The 20,132-nt window shown below is 51.2% G+C and overlaps 1 protein-coding gene across 7 annotated transcripts; it reads left to right on the top strand.

The window, feature by feature from the left end:
• Nucleotides 1–221: 221 nt before the first annotated feature.
• On the top strand, nt 222–10,514 carry IFFO1 (intermediate filament family orphan 1). 7 transcript variants are annotated; one of them, XM_033053113.2, is made up of 10 exons: nt 222–941; nt 5,771–5,831; nt 5,916–6,011; nt 6,249–6,389; nt 6,839–6,847; nt 7,281–7,465; nt 7,930–8,038; nt 8,730–8,822; nt 9,017–9,147; nt 9,741–10,514. In XM_033053113.2, the coding sequence occupies exons 1-10, from the start codon at nt 277–279 to the stop codon at nt 9,841–9,843; spliced, it is 1,593 nt and encodes a 530-aa protein (XP_032909004.1). In that variant the 5' UTR covers nt 222–276; the 3' UTR covers nt 9,844–10,514. The 7 variants fall into 7 exon arrangements, with proteins under 7 accessions (XP_032909004.1, XP_032909003.1, XP_032909001.1 ...); XM_033053112.2 differs by having other exon boundaries at nt 8,727–8,822; XM_033053110.2 differs by having other exon boundaries at nt 7,930–8,050.
• Nucleotides 10,515–20,132: the final 9,618 nt, after the last annotated feature.

Below are 20,132 nucleotides of genomic sequence, written 5' to 3'. Positions count from 1 at the left end.
CGTCCCTTCGCCCCGGAGCGCCCAGAAACCCTCCGGGGAGGCCGAGCCGCCCCTCGGCGGGGGGAGAGACGGGGGCTGGCAGAGGAAAGGGAGGTTCTACCGTGTCTCCTCTTGTGCTCGCTCCGCCCGGGGCCGGCGGGAGAGAGCGGGGGGCGGCTCTCGGAGCCCGCCGCCGCCGCCGCATCCCCGCCGCAGCGGAAGCCGCGCCCCCGCCGCCGGGGCCGGCCGGGCGCATCCCCCTCCGCCCGGCGCTCCCCGCTCCGTCCCGCCGCCGCCATGAACCCGCTCTTCGGCCCCAACCTCTTCCTCCTGTCGCAGGAGCAGCAGGGGCTGGCGGGCCCCGAACTGCCGCCGCCGCCCGCCGCCGAGCCCCTGGCCGGGGAGCCGCCCGCCGGCCCCTTCCCCGCGCCGCCCGCCGCCATGGCCCTCCGCAACGACCTGGGCTCTAACATCAGCGTCCTCAAGACTCTGAACCTGCGGTTCCGCTGCTTCCTGGCCAAGGTCCACGAGCTCGAGCGGCGCAACCGGCAGCTGGAGAAGCAGCTGCAGCAGGCGCTGGAGGAGGGGGCGGGCGGCCGCGGCCGCGGACCCCCGCGCCGGGACCAGGCGGTGCAGACCGGCTTCGTGGGTCCCATCCGCACCCTGGGGCTGGGGCTGGGGTCGGCCCGGGCGCTGGGGTCCCCCGGCTCCCGCCCCGGTGGTCCTGGCCAGCCCTCCGCCTTCTCCGCCGGCTCCCGCTTCATGCCCGGCACCATCTGGTCCTTCTCGCAAGCCCGGCGGCTCGGCCCGGGGCCCGAGACCACCCTGGTGCAGGGACCGGGCGTCTCCTGGGTCCACCCCGACGGGGTGGGCGTGCAAATCGACACCATCACTCCTGAGATCCGAGCCCTCTACAACGTGCTGGCCAAGGTGAAGAGGGAGCGCGACGAGTACAAGCGCAGGTGAGAAGGGGTGGCGGGAGCCAGGGGCACCAGCGGCATTCCCAGGGGACTGGAACTATCGCCGGGGAGACTGCAGGGCTCTGCCCGGTGGGCGCTGTGCGGGACAAGCAGGGAGGGAAGGCGACAGTCCTGGCCAGACTTCTCGGGAGTACGGGCTGGAGACAGCATGAGGAAAAACGTGGACCCCTGAAAGCATTTGTTTGTGCCTGGGTCTCCTCCCCTTGCCATCCCATCTCGGGACGTTCGTTGAGCCTTTTTCCATCTTACCAGCCTGGCATGAGCAACTAGAAATGCTTTTCCAAGCAGGGAAGGAATAACCAGGAATGGCTCCAGGAACTGTGTTTTAAAGCCGAGGGTATCTGGAAATGCTCAGGAAGGGGGAGCAGCCTGAAAATAGGTGAGGAAAGGTGAACATGCAGCACGATTGGCGAAGGTTGGTAGGAAGAGTTCTCTGGATGTGTCGAGAAGCCCCTCAGCAGGGTGGCTGGCCTCTCCTAGGCCCTTTCCCTCGCCAGTGCTCTCCAGCTAGCCCCTCAGCAGCAGAGAGCCGAGGCAGGACACCCTCGGGGGCTTTCCTCCCGACCCAAAATAGCTGTGGCTTGGCCTGTGACTTGGAGATGGGAGAAGTAGAATGCAAAGCTAATCTCTTGGCCAGTTCTTCCCCGTGCAGGGTGACTGCTACCCTCGCCTTTTGCCGGCAGTGCTTTTGTGCCAGGCCAGTTCCCGAGGCTGCTCCCGGATCCCCACGAAGGATGAGATCAGGCTGGGCTGGCGTCGCAGGGTCGGAGTGCGGGGCCGGGCGAGAGCGTCACTGGGGACTGACACCACCCGAGCGACTGGTTTGGGGTTTTTTCAGAAGTCACATTACGATGCTTTAGAAGCAGTTAGAAAGTTTGTGATTCCACACACAACTCCCCACGGGAGCTGTGCCACTGGCCGTTTCTGCATGGGCTCCAGTGACAAGATCAAGGCTGGGGTCCAAGATAACACCTTATGCTTTTGGCTTTATAAGGCTTAGGCTGAGCGAACTTGCCTGTCAGATGCTCCGAAGGCACTGAGCAGGGCACATGGAAAGGAGGAGTTGGCATCTTCTCTTTCCCACCAACTGCTGCATGTACCTAAGGCCTTTTATTATTAAGCCAGTGGTCAGGTTCCTTCTCCAGAGGGGAGCAGCACTACTTGCATTGCATTTTCAGATCAGAGAGTAGGGAAGCTGGAACCAGATTTTTTGGCCAGGAGAACTTGAGCCTCAAAGTGGGTCAGCCATAGAGGACAAAGTTGAGTTTGTTGGTGCTGCTGAAACTTTGGGAGAATGGAGAGCTTTTCAGGGTTGTCCTGCTCTGGCAAGTGAGCTTCAGGGAAGGCTGCAGAGGGGGTGACAGAGGGACTGCTGAGGATGAGATGGGGAGCACCACAAGCTGCTATGAACCAATGTTATTGGTGGGATCTATTTTTGGAATGTGTTACCAGGAGCTGGGGGAAAGCAGACCCCACCCCCAGACCCTATTCAGCACTGAGAACTTTCTGATGGTACAGCCAGGTTCCAAACAGGGGAATGGGACAGAGGGATCCCATTTCCACACCCTTCTCCATGCTGGGGGCTGACACCAACATCCCTTGGGAGCTGAGAGTTCCCTGGGGGCTGTGATCTGCTACAGGGACAGTGCAGCTGGTGTCGTGCCTTTGCCACCTGCCTGCAGACAGATGGAAAAGGCCATATTGACACAGGACTTCCCAGTTCTCCTACCCATGGCTTGGGTGCTGGAGCTTGTGCTTTTTTCAGGACAGCGTTGCTGCTATGTGCCCTACAGTATTTGGAACTTCTTTCTGGATACACAGGGCCTGAATTTCAAGTCAGGGATCCAGGAGAGCCTGTGGGGGCTGTAGGAAGGGATGAGAATAATTGCAGCAGCAGGAGAGAGGCTCACAGGAGCTGCACTTGGGAGGAGCAGACTGAAATTAGGTGGCCTGGGTAGGGGCAGAGGGTGCCTCTGAGTATCATACAGACCTGCTAAGTGCTGGGGATCTGGGAGTCTCATCAGGTTGTTGTGCTGCCTGCTACACCTACTACTTGTATTCACAAGTGATTCTTACCTTGGAGGTTGCAAGGGCATGCTGGAGGTGTGGAGTGAGTAGCGCTACCACACGGTGTGTTAGTCACAGATTGGTTTGGGTTGGAGAAGACCTTTAGGGTTATCTAGTCCAATCTCCCTACTGTGAGGTTTCACTACATCAGGTTGCTCAAAGTGCTGACCTTGAGCATTTTCAGTGAGAGGCTATCCACAGTTTCTCTGGGCAGCCTGCTCCAGTGTCTGACCACCATCATAAAAAATTGTTCCTTATGTCCCATCGAAACCTTCTTTCAGTTTAAAACCTTTGCCTCTTGTCCCTGCAGGCAAATGGTCTGGTACAAAGTCTCTCCATCATTCTTACTAGCCCCCTTGTTTATTAAAATGCTTCAAGAAGGTCTTTTGTTGTAATTGCCCTCTGAGGAGCTGTGCCAGGCTGCAGGGCCATCCCCATTAAGGTGAGCTCAAACATAGTTCAGATGTGGCAAGAGAGGGAATAAGTGGAGCTTCAGGTCCCAAGCAGCCCAAAGCCCTGGTGTGCACTGACCCTGCAGGATGGGGTAAAGCACTCCAGTGCCTGTTGCAGTGAGCAGGATTTTTAAAGATGGGGGAATTGTTGATTTTTTTAAGTGAACTTGTTGAAGGGACACACCTGGCAGGGACAGCACTGCATCTTTTCACATCCCGGGCTTTGGGAGAGCTTTCCTGTAGCTGGCAAGGAGATGGTCAGGTCTGCGTGCACCTGGGACCCTCCTTCCCTCACTGTCTGCCTTTGGGCAGGTTGTTGCTTTGCAGCAGTGCAGGAAGGACCTCCCCTCTCCCCTTGGCACGCCCTTTGGTGGCCGTGGGGCTGTGTGGGGCAGCCTTGCTTCCAGCTGGCAGCGACCTGGGAGGGCGCAGTGCTGCAGGCAGGTTATTATTAGGAGTGGTGCATTGCAGGAGGGAGCAGGGGAAAAGGAGCCAGGCAGGAGATGAGCAGAGGAGAGGTTCACAATGGATGGGTGCATGAATTTGTCCCTAGAGGGACAAATTTCCTGCCTTTTAAGCCGGTATGCGTGTGACCTGCACTCGTCTTCCATAGCATTGGTGTGAAATGAACTCTTACCAGGATTTGCAGCTATGCTTTACGTCCCCAGTGAGTCTGGGCTATATAGAGACCCAGAGGGAGGCGGGGACCAAAAAGGAGGCAGTGCCACACCGAGAAAGATGCTGAAATTTTTTTCTTGTGGTGGAAGGCATTTTTGTCCCTGGGGAGGGAGGCTTTGTTTGAGCAGTTCCCGTATAAGGGCAATTCTACATTTTAACTTTCTCCTTTCTTTTCCCTTCATCTCTCTCTTCCCCCAAAGGGATGGGAACACTCTTTGATTCCCCTTCTGGAGCTGTGGTATGGATCAAACCCCAACATGAGGAGTGCACACTTTTGTCCTTTTTTGAGTAAGGAGCAGTGTTGCTAGCTTTAAGAGCTTAGAAATTCACAAGCCAGGGCTCTCCCATGTCATCAGATTGTCCAGATACCCCGAGAGAACAAATGTAAGGGCTTTTCATATGCTTTCTAGCCTCCTCGGCCTTAGGATTTATTGTTCAAACTTGATGTGGATAAGTGAGAGGAGAGATTTTTCACATCCTTGTGCAGAGTCGCAGTGTCTGTGTTGGTTCTTGCAGGCGTTAAATAGAAACCAGACCTCACAGCACCAGGAAGGGCCCAGCTCTGGTTGCTATCCCAGAGTGATCTCACTTTCTCGAAAAAATCTGGCTCTCCCAGAAGAGCCAGGATCTGGGTAGGAATGCAGCAGCCCTACCCCATGCTGCACCGCAGCACATGCCAACCCCCCTGCTCTATGGGATCGTCATTTAACCAAGAGCAGTATGGCTTGATGGCTTCCCAACAGACCGTGCGCTGGGCCAACACTGCAGCATGACCCAAGAGGTTGATCTCATACAGTGAAATATAATATAATAATTGCTAGGGGATGTGTCTTTGCTCAGCAAGTCTGGGCATCTTGCAGCTCTGCTTTTTTGCAAAGCTGCAGAGCCCAATACCCACCGGACAGTCTGGCATAAAGTAACACAATCTATCCTGCTTCCTTGTGGGACGGAACAGTATTCTTTAATCCAACCTGTAATGCGGCAGTGGCTCCAAGGAGTCTCGTGCCCCTGCCCAGGGCAGCCTTCTGCATTGGGACAGGCAGAAGAGCAGCCCTTCATGCTCATCGTTGTCACTCACACTGTGAGGTGGTTTGGTGTCAAGGTCAGGGTCTGTGCTTCTGGACAGCCTGAACTGCAGCACTGCAGACTCACAAACCTGGTCTCAGAAATGATGAAGATGGGGGCAGCTCTGCAATACATCTGTAAACCTGTTGCTGAGTGTTGGAGCTGCTGTGACTCAGGGCTGTGGGGCTCAGGGGCAGATGGAGAGGCCAGTGGGCTGTGACGGGCCATGGGCCAGCCCTGGTGTGGCAGGGCGTGCAGCCCAGCTGCCATGCAGAGCCTGCACTCAGTGTCCCCAGCTCCCCCCATCGCAGGGCAGGCAGCCATGGTGGGGCAGGGTTTGTGGCCGGGGGGGGGCTGATGGGCTTAGCAGCTGCCATTGCCTGAAAACAAGAGGCCATGCATTCCTGGGCACGTTCTCCTTCCCGCCCCGGTGCTGTCACCCCCCCCGCTCTCAGATAGCTTTGGGGTGAGCAGCTGCTGCTCTATCCTCTCCCTTTGGCGGCCAGCGAGGCGAGGCCGATGGGATCTGACCAGCGTTTGTCTCCCTAGATGGGAAGAGGAGTACACGGTGCGTGTCCAGCTTCAGGACCGGGTGACTGAGCTGCAGGAGGTGATCATTGTTGTTCCCCCTTCCCCTGCATCCCAGCTACTTCACACTGGCACTGATTTGCATGTCTCTCCCTTCCTGGTGCAGGAAGCCCAGGAGGCTGAAGCTTGCCAGGAGGAGCTGGCCTTGAAGGTGGAGCAGCTCAAGGCTGAGCTTGTTGTCTTCAAGGGACTGATGAGCAATGTGAGTCCCTAATTGCTCTCTAACCCCACAGCAGTGTCCTACCCAAGTGTTGTGGCTATGTAGAAAAGCAGTTCCTTGGTGGGACCCATTCAGCACTGGCAGGGTTAATCCTGGGCACAGCGGGCAGTGCAGGGAAGTGGGAACAGTGCTTGGTGGGGGGCAAGTGGGGGCACCAATTGCCATCTGTCTTGCCTAATGTTCCTCCTTTATCCCCTTCCTGTGGTGCCGTGGGTTCAGAACATCACGGAGCTGGACACCAAGATTCAGGAGAAGGCCATGAAGGTGGACATGGACATCTGCCGTCGCATTGACATCACTGCCAAGCTGTGTGATGTGGCACAGCAGCGGAACTGCGAGGACATGATCAAGATGTTTCAGGTGAGAAGCGCACACTGCTGCTCCAGACTCAGCCACCAGCTCTGGGGAGGAGAGATCCCAAAGGAGGTAGAAGAGACTATACTAGCCCCCTGCTAGGGAAGACGTTTGGTCACCCTCACCCTTGCTCTTTGTGGTCCCTTGCTTTCTACCACTCTCGGGAGAACTGGGCAAAAGGGTGCAGAGTGGAGGTGAAAAGCTTCAGATGTTGCTTTGGACATCAAGAGTCCCCTCAACCTCTTGCTGACCTGTTGTGTTGGGCCCGGGGATCCCACAGTGCTAGGGGAACAGCTGCAGGAGGGAGACAAGTTGCTTGAGCGTCTGTCTCTAACTCCATCTCTCTCCTTTCCCTTCCCCTCTCCGTCATCTTCTCTCTGTCTCTCTTCTCTGTCTCTGTCTCTTTTCTCTTTCTGGATGTTGCTGCCTTTCTGTCTCGCTTTTTGTCCCTACAGAAGCAACTGGTTAGTTCCATTTAGTTGAGAAATTTTGCAAATTTTTAACTTTCTTTAAAAAAGGTTGGACTATAAATATTGACATATTTCACCTTTTTCAGACTCTCTTTTTTCCTGTTTCTGTCACTGTGTTTCCCTGTCTTTGGACTGGGGTGGTGGGTGATTTGAGTTTTTCAGCAGTAAAATCACATTGTTTTTTCTCATCAGATTCATAGATTCCATCTTTAGTTGCTTAGTTTTAATTTTAGAAAATGCTAAAACCACATTTTATCCATTGGACCCATCTTTAACCTGATCATAATGAGCCCATCTCTCTCTCTCTCTCTTCCTTCCTTTCTGTCTTTCTCTCTTTCCCTGCCTTTCTGTGCCTCCACCATTCCTTTCCTCTCCATCTCCTTCCGCCTACCTGCTCCTGACCTCGGACCCGGCCTCGTTTCTGTAGTCTCTGCACTTGTCTCCTGTTAAGGTCCCAGCCTCGGTGGGGCGGAAGCGGGAGCGCAAGCAGGTCAGCGATGAGGACACCTCGCTATCAGAGAGCGATGCCTCCCGGAAGCCTGATGAGGAGGAGGAGGACGAGACCACAGCCATGAGTATCAATGAGGAAATGCAGAGGATGCTGAACCAGCTGTGAGTGCAGCTGCTGTGCACCTCTGCCATTGGTGTTGAGCCAGGGTCCCTGCTGGTCCTGGGCTGGGGAGGGCAGGGTGGTCTGTGGCTTCCCTTCCCAGGTAAGGGCAAGATGAGAGACGCTGCTGTGGAGAATGTTCACCCTGTGCTCTGTTGCACAGTGGGACTGACCCCCTGGGAGACCTGAGCCTACCTTTGCCAAGAGTGTGAGCTGGTCCAACTCCCCTTCTTTTGCCCCACTTCCTGCCTTTTGGAAATCTGTGCCTGAACTGGCTGGGGCTCCTGACAATAAAGCCAGCCCCTTCCCCATCAACTCTTGGGTTTTGGCACACCTGAGTTTACCCTGGCCAGATCCCCAAGGGCTGCAGCTTTGGGTGCAAGGGTGCAAGGCTTTGGCACCAGCACAGCCCCCTGCCTGCTGTGGCTCTCCTGCTGGTTGCTGATGTGCTGTTCCCTTTGCCCAGGAGGGAATATGACTTTGAGGATGACTGTGACAGCCTCACATGGGAGGAGACTGAAGAAACCCTGCTCCTCTGGGAGGACTTCTCTGGATATGCCATTGCAGCTGCAGAGGTGCAAGGGGAGGTAACGGTGGTGTCACGGCCCTGAGGTCTTGTTGGGTTGGGACACTTGAGCCTGGGGAGATTCTCTCTCAAAGAACCAGATTTCAGCCCTTTTCCCTTTCAGGCCAGTACAAGATGCTTTCCTGCCTTTTCTGCATGAATACATTACAGCATCCCTGTTGAGGTCTCCTTCAGAGGCAGGCCAGAGACCTGTAGCCTGAGGGGTGTGCACACATGGGGACAGCCACAGCCCATCCAGAAGAGAAGAATTCCTCTGTCTGGACTGGTTTCTGGTGGTCCTTGCTCATGTTCTCCAGCCCACCTACCCACTGTGCAGCAAAACTGCTCAAAGAAAGGCCTTGGTGTCTGGCCAAAGCCCTTGTCATCCCAAATCTTTTGCCCTTGTCAGTCCCCTGGGAATGTATCATGCTTGGGAAGGGTCTGTGCTCTCCAAATCTTCAGTGCACTGCTGAGCTTGTTCAGGTTGATATGGTCACTGCCCAGTGTGGTGAATCCTGAGTCTCTCAAGTCCTTGTTGGCAGGACTGACTCCTTCCTGCCTTATTTGTACTACACTGTATGTATTTCTTCCTCCTTTCCCAGTGCTGCCAGTTCTTTCTCTGATTTCTCTCTCTCTTGCCTTTGGTTCCTCATGTTGGACGCTTCCCTGCCTCTAAACCTGCTGTCTGCTCTCCTCAGCAGCAGGATGACAGCCTGGAAAAGGTGATCAAGGACACAGAGTCGCTGTTCAAGAGCCGTGAGAAGGAGTACCAGGAAACCATCGACCAAATAGAGGTGGGATAAGGAGAAATGGGGAGGCCATGGCACAGAAGGGTGTGAAATGGGGGAGTGGGTCCCTGGGGGAGGGAGACACAGTGCTGATGCAGGTCACTGGTAATGTGGGGGACAGCCCTCAGTCTGGCCTTGCCCACTGCAAGGCCCTGCACCGCATGCCATGGGATCATCTCTGGACTGTTTCCCTTGAGCAGCTGGAACTGGCCACAGCCAAGAATGACATGAACCGGCACCTCCACGAGTATATGGAAATGTGCAGCATGAAGCGAGGGTTGGATGTGCAGATGGAGACTTGCCGGCGGCTCATCACCCAGTCTGGGGACAGGTGAGCTTCAGCAGGAGAGCCGGGGCACCTGTGCTCTGGGTCTGAAGCCAAGGTGGTAAGAGAGAGCTGAAGGACTGGGTAATACTCCTGCCCTGCCCTCATGTGGGGTGGAGAGAGGGCAGGTCACAGAGGCTGTCAGACTCCTGGCTGGCCTCCACACAGGTCATGGTACCACCCACCTCTGTAGAAGGTCACTTTTGACACTTGAAGCTAGACCCACCCCCCCCTCCCCCCGCCCCGATGGAGAGGGGAGCTGCCATTGTGCAAGGATATTGTGTAGTCCCCAAAGGCCTGTGGAGCCAGGGTTGTCTCCAGGCTGGGGACCCCTGTGGTGGAATTTCACAGACCTCTAGCCTTACATGCCTTGTCAGGGTCCTGCTCTGGGCAGCCCCCTCTAGCATCTCCCCCCGCTCTGCTTCATGATCTTGTTTGGTGTCCTCTGGAACACCTTTCCATCACCCAGACCCACACATGCCCAAAGGGGCATTTCAGCTTCTCTTGTGCTTGCTGTGGTGACCCCTGCTCACACCAAACAGGTCCTTTCCTTCCCCCTGGGCAATGCTAAGACTGCTGCCCTTTGCTGTTCTCTGCAGAAAGTCTCCTGCCTTCACCCCGACCTCCAACAGTGAGTCAGCTCCAAATGAGGAGAGTGAGGAATCTGACCGTGATCCCCCCAGCGATGCTTCCATCAGATAATGAGGGGACGCCTGGCTCCCTTGGACTCCCTTCCTGGCACGGTGTTGCCTGAGTCACACCAGGAAGAGACTGTCAGGGACGTGGAACTGCTGGTAAACGTCTGTCACCCAGGCTCACTCCTGTTTTGGGGTGCTTGACAGATCCCACACACCCCCTCACTGGATACCTTGCAAATGGGAATAGCCAGATAGACCTGAGGGCCCTTGCCTGGGCTGCTCTGCCTTCAGCCCCTTCTTTATTCCCTTTACCTGCTTTGGTTAAACTGTGGTTCAGGCAGGGAGGCTCCAAACCTGCCATGGTGGTGTTCTGCAGGACCTGTTCCCAGGCGCCCCCAGACCCACCTCTTCTGGCCTCTGTCCTGGTACACTTGACCTACCCCTGCCATTCCTGCGCTACATGGAGCCGAATGAGAGCTGTACCTCCCTGCAAACTGGACCTGACACTGGTGCCAACTGGACCGAGCCCGGGGCTCTCCCTGTCCTTGCTGCTGGTTGGGCACCTGGCTGGTCCTCATGCCGTGCCAGGAACCCCGAGCTCTCCCACGCCTTCTCCAGGGTGGGGGCCGAGTCCCACTCACTGTGCACTTTGCTTTGCCGACCGTCGGCGATGCGCTCACGTCTGTTACGGGGGCAAGGTCATTAAATGGGACAATTTCCTTTTCTACAGCTTCACTGGGTGTGGGCTGTCCCTGTGCTGCTGCGGGCGATGCCTGGCTTGAGGCAGTGCTGTCATCCATCAGACCCGAGCCCACATCAGTGGGTCTCCCCATGGGACAATCCCATCCCTTGGGCATGCCAGGTGGGACTGGCAGATAGGACAATGGTGAGATCCCTGTTCTGAGAGCCATTGGCCCTCAACAGGCACTGGTGCTGCATGGGCTGCCTTGTTTTTAATCTGGAGCATCATCAATGCAGAGGCTGAGGGATTGAAAATGAAACTGGTCCTGGCTTGTGACTTGTGAACCTTTCTCTTCCTGTTTCCTGGCCTCCTCTGCCACACCAGGGCATCCCAGTACACCTTCCTGCCTGCCCTCAGTCCCATATCCCACCTCAGTGTAACTGCAGTGGGGGATCCCCTGTCCCACCATCTCTTGTAGCATTTTCCTAGCTGGCCACAGCACCTGCTCCTCTGGTGATGGTGGTGGGAGGTTGGGGCCTGGCTGGGTGTCAGGAGGGAGCAAGCAGCCTTCTGAGAGGCAGTGTGATCACTGAGAAGTGGACACAGCCTGCACAGCCAACGCAGGTGAAGCTCTGGAGATAAAACGCTTCCCACTTAAGGCACTGAAGGGAAGAGAAGGTACGTGGAAGTAGAGTTTTTGGATCATTGCTAAGATTAGGTATAGAAGATAAAACAGAAGCTGAGGGATGTAAGAGTTTCACTCTGTAGATGTGACCTGGGTGGCTGATGCTGCTGGGTGCTTCCGCTGGGAGCACTGTGGCATCCATGCACCTCAGCACAGTGTCTGTGTTTGGGCAGGGTGAGGTGCTTTGCCTGTGCCTGCACAATGTGTTAAGGCATGTGTTGGTATTTCAGCAGGGGCTGAGCTGGCTGGTTAGAGCTGGCAGGGAGGCGAGTCCCTATAAAAGAACTGAGCAGGAAACAGGAAATCAGGGCACAGTGGAGCACTGCTGGTGCTGGGGAATGGCAGTTCCTCAGTCTGTGAACTGAGGTTGGGCTGCTGTGGCCAGGCTGTGACTCCTGACTGCCCTCTTCACTTCTTGCAGGAAGTTGGCAAGGTGTTCCACGGGAACAGCAGGGTGCTGGGAAGCAGCGGAAGCCCTGGCTGTGTAGGTGTGCAGATGGATGGGAGGTGTGTACTGCAGTGCCTGCTGTTGCCCTCACCTCCATGCCACTTTGTTAAACTGTTTCTATTTCTTTCCCTCTTCCCTCTTTATTTTTCTAAAAGAGCTAAAGCCAGAGGAAATATTTTACTATTTCTGTTTTCTACTTTCAAGTGATCATGCCTCACACACAGTAGATTAGGAATCATATCTTATCCTGCCTGGTTCATGCAAATCCCCTTTCCTGTAGGTGTCTTTGCAGTGTTTCTGCTCTTTCTGTCCTGTGGAGAGTTCTGTGAGTGGCTGACAACTTCTGACTTTCCCCTGGATGTGCGTACCTTTGCCTTGATACTGCTTAAGGAGCTCACAAGACTGCAGAGTACATACCCAGAGAGATTTCAAGCATGAAGCACAGGCGGTCTGACATCTCTGCCTTGAGCAGTCATTGCCCAGAGGAGCAGCAAGTGATGCTAGACACCTGTGTCCCAGGACATGTGGTGACCCCGGTCCCACACTGCCTGCCAGGGCTCCATTTGCAGTGAAACCGAAATCTCTGCCACCCGTGTGTGCAAGATGCTGTTCCCTAGTGAATTGTATCACCAGCAAGAGGCTCTGTTCCCCCACCAGTCTGACAGCCTCCAAGATCTCTGACAGGATATGTGACATAGATCCTTTGCCACAGCAATTTCTCTGTGGGAAGCACAGGCCAAGGCCTCTGGTGCTATATGTCCAGCAGTGGTGACCCTACATGTTTGATCCTGAAATGATCCTGAAATGATCCTCCATCTGTTGGGTTCTTCTCTCTGGGCTCCTTTTCATTCTTTGGGGCTTTTCTCCACCATACATCCTACTGGGAACTGTGATATCTAGGAACTCTATCAAGCTGTGTTGCTTCTTGAGTCCCTAATGTCGCCTCTTTTCCAGGATGCCTCTTGGCAGTGCCTGCTCAGGAAGCAATGTCAAGTCCTGTCTAGCTCAGTGTTGATGCATTAATGTGAATGTTTAATGCCCAAGAACAGTCCAAGCACAGACTGAACGGGGTTCCATGGCAGGATGCATTTGGGCAGTCCCTCTGTCAGCATTCAGCTCAGGACTGTGGCTGCTGAGTGCTGACCTGTTGAACATTTGTCCAAGACCATCCTTTTAGGATCGTATCTCTGGACTGGCAATAAGGTCTTCCCATTGAATATTTAGGCAGACTGGTTCATCAGCTTCTTACCCCTCAGAAGTCCATGTTGGCAGAGAATGACTTGGGCAGTTTGGAAAGGTGCTGGTGATTGCTCTGCCTTCTCTCTCCCCAGATTTTGGGCTGTTGTGCCCAGATGAGGACAGGCACAACTTTTATTGTCAGCCACAGGAGTGGCACCCACCCTTCCTTTGAGGCAAGAGCTGTCTCTGGGTTGGGACAGACCCACTTGAGAGCATGAGGTGCTCCACGAGGCACTGGGGGACATGATCACCCTTTGAGCTGGGGCGAGGCACACAGGTCTCTGCTATGGCTGATGCACTCCATGCTCCCCGTGCTGAGATCAGCCTCTTGGGAAAGGACTTCAGCAGGCAGTGCCAGGCATGTTCCAGAGGTGAGTCCTGGCTCCCCACTAAATGCATTTCTGATCCTGTGGCATGCAGTCACCTCTTCTACCACTTCCCTGGTGATATTCCCTAGGATTCATCTGGAAGAGTGAGCTCTCATCCTCAGAGACTCTGTCATCAACATGGGTTTGAGCTAATTTTAGCCTCTTCAGGGACCTCCTTGGAAGAATCTTATAGGAAGAGGCCCTGCTGGTAAGAGGATTCCAAGAGTCAGTATTCAAGCACCACTTTCTCCAGGCTCAAGAATGGTGCATCTCCGTTAGCAAGAAATCAAACAAAGTGGGCAGGAGAACTCTGTGGATCAACAAGGAACTGTCAAGCACAAGCAGGAGATATACAGGAGATAGAATCCAGGCTACTTGGAAAAAATACAGGGATTTTGTCAGAGTTAGGCCCATCTGAAATTCAGTCTGGCCAAGGAGATGTCAAGGACAGCAAGAAGGGGTCTTTCAAATATGTAACAACAAAAGAAAAACTAAAGAACATGTGGGCCTGCTACTAAATAGAGCAGGGACCCTGATGAGAGAGGACACAAAAAAGGCAGACATACTGAATGCCTTCTTTGTATTTGTCTTCATTGACAAGACCAGCCCTCAAGTATCTCTGGCCCAGGAGATTAGGGAAAAGAAATGTTGGAAGGAAGATTCTCCCTTGGGCAGGGAGAATTTGTTTAGAGATCACCAAGCTGGGAGGAGAGGCCAGTATCCCAGAGTGCTGTGCAACCCTTCAGAGGGATGGATGGGAGAGATGGGCAGAGGAACCTTCTGAAATTCAGCAAAGGCAAATGCAGGGTTGTGCACCTGGGGAGGAATAACCCCATGTAGCAGCACGGACTGGGGACTGACCCGCTGAGAAGCAGCTCTTCAGAGAACTACTTGGTCCTGGTGGACAAGAAGCTCCCCATGAGCCAGCAGTGTGTCCTGGGCTACATTAGGAAGAGCATTGCCAGCAGGGTGAGGGACGCAAGGCTCCCCTCAGGCCTGGTGAGGCAAATCTGCAGTGCTGTGTTCAGTTCTGCACTCCTCAGTCCAAGAGAGACATGGAGCTCCTGGAGCAGGTCTAGCAAGGGGGGATGAAGATCATCGGGTGAGGAAATGCCTCATAAGGAAAGGCTGAGGGAGTTCAGCCTGTTCAGCTGTGAGGAGATGTCTGAGAGGGAGCTCATCAATGTGTCTATAAGTATCTGCAGGCTGAATGTCAGAGGAAGGAGCCAGGCTCTTCTTGGTGGTGCCAAGAAGATGACACAATGGGCAGAACTCGAACACAGGACTTTTCACCTCAACAAAGGAAGAATTTCTTTACTGTGCAGGTGTCTGAGCACTGGAGCAGATTGTCCGAGAGGTTGTGGAGTCTCCCTCACTGCAGATATTCCAGAACCATCTGGAGGCAGTTTTGTGCCATGTGCTCTGGGATGACCATGCTCGAGGAGAGGGGTTGAGACCAAGTTACTCCAGTGGTAGTGCCTTCCAACCTTACCCATCCTGTAATTCTGACCAGGCCCACTGAATTTCTTGTTGACTACTAGCAGATATTCCCACAGGGAGGGTGGGAAGCATCACTTTCCTTGCACCTGACCACATGAGTGTGGGATGGTGCTTACTTTCTTCAGAGGGTTCAGGAAACCAAAGTAACCTAAGTAGCCCGCATCTTTATGTTAAGTGAACCTGCACCCTCCCTTCACTCATTCCTGTATCCCATCGCTTTTAGATCATATCACTGAAAGAATCTGACTTGTCTGTCAAGTCAGTCAAGGTCCTGTATTTTCCACCCAGCACCCTTTTGCTGGAGATGCTTTGTCACTCATCCCGCATGACTTGTGATTGTGTGAGTTAGCTTTCCCCATATCAGGATTCCTTGGATGGACCTAAATGTAATGCTGACAGCCTTCACTAGAACACCTTTGGATTCCTGCTAACCTGTTTTATTATTTTATTTATCATGTTTCTTAGACAAGAGTTAGGAGAGGACAAAGCTGCATAGAAAGTTGTTCTTGTTTCTCGGTTTGATCTGGGAGCTTGGCTTCCCTAAACCTTTTACCTTTGGCCATACTCTATACAGTTATGGTTGTTTTCTCTCAGGTACCTGTGACACAGGGTGTCCCAGAATTCACACATGATGATCAAGTAGGTTAAGTACCCTGGCTACAGGAAAGAAACCTCCTTTCAAGAGGAGAGGTCAGAATTAATGCAGAACATGGTGGAGTGCTGTCTCATTGGAAATGCACCTGGATGATGCATGGACAGGCTCCTGAAAACATCTGGCAAGCTGCTGCACATGATTAATGCTAGGAGTGATGGTAAAGCCATCGTGATCAAGCTAGACAAATGTCACAACAGATGGGAAGAGGCAGCATTTTCAGCTTCGAGAGCAGACTGCATCTGGGCAAAGTGCAAGAGGAAATAGACATCATCAGGGTAGGAAGAAATTTAGTTAACTGGTATATTTAAGGGTCACAGCCATATGGTAAAACTGCTAGATCAGTCTAACTTGTTGGATAAAGGAATAGGTAAGAGCCATTGTGAATTTGGTTTCAAACTATGTTAAAAGTCATGTTCATTCTGGAGCTGATAGCCAAACATGCTCTGACACACAATTTCATCAAGGCATTGTCAGGTCTTTTATATATTCCTGAATTCCCCCAAAAAACATGTTGATTTATTTTGTAAGTATCTCTCTCCTCTGCTTGACAATGAAAACTGTGTTGTCAGTGGGAGACTTTGGCTTGGGATACCATAGAATATGCTGTGCCAGGGGAGTTTCTCATCAATTTACAAGTGATGGCATGCCCAAGTAAGGCAATGATTTTAGATGTCCTTATGACAGATGAAGATTGGGTTAAGACTGATGGTTGCCTAAGGACAAGGGATCAACCGAGAAACAAATTGAGACATCAGCCAGGACAAGATGTCACAGCTGAGAACTGTGTGGTGTTCTGTAGCTTTTCCTTAGAATGAAATAAGTGAACTTGCAGATCATGGAAAGGAAATTTTTTCTAGTTTTTAAAAAAGCTGTGATTTAGTAACGTTCCTTGAGTAAGTGGCCATGTGACAAAAGTACTTAGAAATAAGAATAGCTAATAGAAATAATAATAAAGCTTTACATTTATTAACAAAAATAATCCTTGTAACAACTACAGCAACTGTGATTAGGAGAAAAGGAATAAAGGGACAACAGAACAAGTCAGCTGTATGAAAAAAGGTCTTCAGCTGCTCATATCACCTCCGAGAAAAATAACAGTACTCGAATGTCTAAGGAACTAACATGCTGTTCTAGTTATATTTAAGGAAAAATCAATCCCAACAGTAATATTTTCTTTTTATTGGCTGAAATTGGGAAAATAATCAAAACAAGGCAAAAAAAGAGAAGTACTCACGAGATAAGTCTGTTCTGTATATGGAAAATGCAGAATATTGTCAGAAGGGAATGATGAAGCACTTTTCAGGCACTTAGTAATAAGGAGGATCCTTGGCAGGATCTCCAGCTGAGCACTGTTGCAGATCCAGGCAGAGATGACCTGGAGTGCATAATGTATGGGGTGCATGAGGTGCTGTAGGGATGAACAAGCCCCCACACAAAGCCTGAGGCTGCCTGGGGAATTGGAGTGAGCAATGCTGAAAGTAAAGCACAACACTGTCACTGCATTCCTGCAAACAGTGTTTTGCAAAGCACAGTAACCTCCACACTGAGAAAAAGACACTGGCTGCTGAAATCCATGGTTTGCCAAGGTCAGTTTTTAAAAACAGCAGGGAATACATTTAAAGAGAAGCCTGGGTGGATGGGCAAGCAAATTACATCAGTGCTTAGTCTGACATGGCATGGACAAAAGCCAATGAGAAACCAGTGGAGAGGGGAGGAGGGGAGAAGTCATGAAGGAATGGAAAAGATCTGTAGTTTAAATAATATTTATAGCATGAGGAATTGACAGACAAAACTGATACAATTTTTAATATGTAAAAATTATAGAGACTCTCAAAAAGGCTAAATGTTAAAAGTGCCGAGAGGCATTACAGAATATTTCTGTATAGGGTCAAAAGAAAGGTTCTGTTGCTATACATATATAACCATGCATAGATGCATCCACGAGCAAGAAATAGTGACCAACCTTGCCTGGGAGAACAGAAGTGTTGGAGAAACCTAGAGAACAGGGTACACGTGCAATCATGTGCAAGTTCTCAGCCAGACACTGAAGATGTCTTTGAACATCTTTTATCCTCATGTGACATTGGTGTCCTTTGTCCTGCTTTGCATCGGAAATTGGAATAGATGGACCAAAGACTTCTACCCATGATTCCAGGCTGGAAATTTTTTTTTGAAAGTGAGAAGTTTAGTTACTTTGCTCCTAAAAAGCAAGACAAGTGAGCATTTTTGCAAAGTGCCTACAGTCACTTCATGATGTTGGTCTAGATAGCAGTTTAATTAGGCTGATAAAGGCATATGAGGATTCTCTGAGGAGATGGGGAAGTTGGAGACCATGAGAGATTTGGTACTTGGTGTCCAGCACCTAAATCAGTATCCAACCTGGCAGCTAAAACACTGGAGATTGCAGAGGTTAAAAAACACCTTTTTTTTCCCCTTTCTGTCGCAGGACTCAGACCAAGGTCAACAAAAGTTTCTTACTTGTTTGTTAGAAGTTTGGGCAATGTCAAAAGAGGGCTTTGAGGCCTGCAATGTCAGAGCTGTGTCCCCTACTACATGTAATATTTCTCACTTAGCAACCTTGAACTTCATCCAGCATTTCAATAACCTGGCTACTTGATCACAAGATCCTTCTGCACCTTTCCATAGGCTTATTCAGGGCTGAATGTTTTGGGTCATTTTGCATAATCAACACACCTTGGCACACCATGCTCCATATTGTTCTGAAGGTGTTGATTGGTGGGCCAGATGGCCTCAGATGCTGGCCACTCATATTTCTCAGTTGCCACCAGCCTTACCACAGTTTTCAGCCTGGAGAGGGTGGTCTTCCCTATCCTCAGGCAATTCTTTGAAAGGTTTTGCCAGTCTGTTTTTTCCTGAATTCCATTGCTTTTCATCACAGGGATGTCAAGGTGAGCAGTGAATAACTTGCAGCACAGCTATCTGTTCATCCATTTCATGCTGGAGACCACCTGAGTGTTGCATGTGGTTTGCTGCCCTTCATGTCACAGACATGTTCTCAAGTCCTGCTGCTTCAGTTTTCAGTGGTGGCTTCATCTCACTGCTGCTGAGGAAAATCTGTCTGGCAACACCCCAAAGCTCTTCTGATGGCAAAACATCAATTTTACTTTTCATTCATGGACTTAAGCTTCCCTAATCACTCCCACGCCATCTTAGGGCTTTTTGTCAGCTTTCTTATCTCCAAGACGTATTTGAAAGAGGTTTTCAGCCCTCCTTTTCTATTTGTCATGGAATCTTTTTTCTTTTTTTTTTCCCTTTCTTTCCCTTTAGGTTACTAAGTTTTGTTTACTAGCATTTATGAGTATTTCTTTTATTTTAATTTGACTACAGCTTCTGCTTTTTGACAGCTGCCTTTTCAAATCTTACGCTGTGAAGTATAACCCAGCACTCCTGTTCCTTCTAGGGAACACTTAAGTAACTCCCTCAAGAAGATGATACTTCTGTAGTAAGGTAATATATGGAGGTAAGTCAGCTGTCCCAGAGTAAGAGATCACATTCAGTTCATAAGAGTAAGTAACAAATTACTTGTTTTTTCAGCATGTACACATTGTGATTGCCCAAAAGTAGGCAGCGTGGTTTTGATGAAATGTGAGTGCTGTTGAGGCCTGCACAGGGGTATTTGCATACCCTAAGTCATAAACTTGCATTTTGTGAATGGCATCAGTTATGAAGGAGGTTGAAGCATTATCCTTTAAGATGTTTGTGTTTTGTAAATGTGTTTTAAGTCTTTCAGAGACCTGTATCTACTCTTCCTTGCCCTAGTCTTGTCAATTGCTTCACTCAAAGACTGAGTTACTTCAGAAGTGGATACAGGATGTTTTAAATGTCCAAGACCTTTTTTCACTGTGCTTACACAGTCAGCATTTTGTTACATTTTGGTGCGATTTTTCAAGTGAACTTCATTATTTTCCACATCTGCTCAAACTGGTTTTCACTACGTGGCATCTTCCTTAATGCAGAAGTTTCATGCTGACCTCTCAACATAAAGGTGGTCTGAAGACCTTTCTTGGGGAAGCAATGCTTGTGTAGTAGTCTGTGCAAATGCCAAGGAAGTAAAAAATAATTTCTCTAACTGTTCAAAGCTACCCTAAAACTAAGTTTTTCTGTAACACCACTGCTAATTACCCTTAGCTGTCTTTAAAAAAGGAGAATAAAACATAGAGCTTACCACTCCTAGAGATGGTTGGCTGCCCATCAAAGAAGCTGTCTCTTGGGTCAGCCAGAGAGTTTTGCAGATACATCCCTCTCATACAATGGCTCTGCACACTGAGTCCTGGTGCCTGGCCAGCCAAAGAAGGTGGAGTCCACCCTTTAGCCAGGATCAGTGTTTTTTTGAACCTTTCCCTTGCAAGGTGCTCGCAGGTGCTCCAGGATGGATTCTGGCTTGTAGTGGCTGCTCTTGGAGCTGGTTTGTCCCAGCGAAAGTAGCACAATCGCTTTTCACTTCCTTGCTGAATAAGAGCCTCTTTATGTCTGCCTGAGCACCTTCCTTGCCTGACCAAGCATTTCTACTTTCCTTAGAAATGCTGTCAGAACAAACCTAGAGAGCTCCCCTACTTAGGGGAAAACTTCTCTCCAGAGACAGAAGCAACTGCCACAGCAGATCTCCCATCTTTATCTCAATGCCATCCACAGTCATCTGTATCAATTTTGCAAACTAATAAAAAAAATTGCATGGGTTTTTTTTAGGTCAGGGTTGCAGTTCTCAGACAGGCTGGCCCCTGAGATAGATTTCCATCTGTCTAGAGAGGCCTTGCT

This window comes from Catharus ustulatus, chromosome 2 (assembly GCF_009819885.2).
Source record: "Catharus ustulatus isolate bCatUst1 chromosome 2, bCatUst1.pri.v2, whole genome shotgun sequence".
Lineage (NCBI taxonomy): Eukaryota > Metazoa > Chordata > Aves > Passeriformes > Turdidae > Catharus > Catharus ustulatus.
The sequence above is the reverse complement of the archived record's forward strand: the minus strand, read 5'-3'. Positions and strand labels throughout refer to the sequence as shown.

Bases quoted from the DNA above. Each gene is read 5' to 3' on its own strand.
- IFFO1 (XM_033053109.2), top strand. From the start codon at position 277: ATGAACCCGCTCTTCGGCCCCAACCTCTTCCTCCTGTCGCAGGAGCAG. The intron at 7,466-7,929 runs GTGAGTGCAGCT...CCCTTTGCCCAG, and splicing joins CAGAGGATGCTGAACCAGCT to GAGGGAATATGACTTTGAGG. The intron at 8,823-9,016 runs GTGGGATAAGGA...TCCCTTGAGCAG, and splicing joins AAACCATCGACCAAATAGAG to CTGGAACTGGCCACAGCCAA.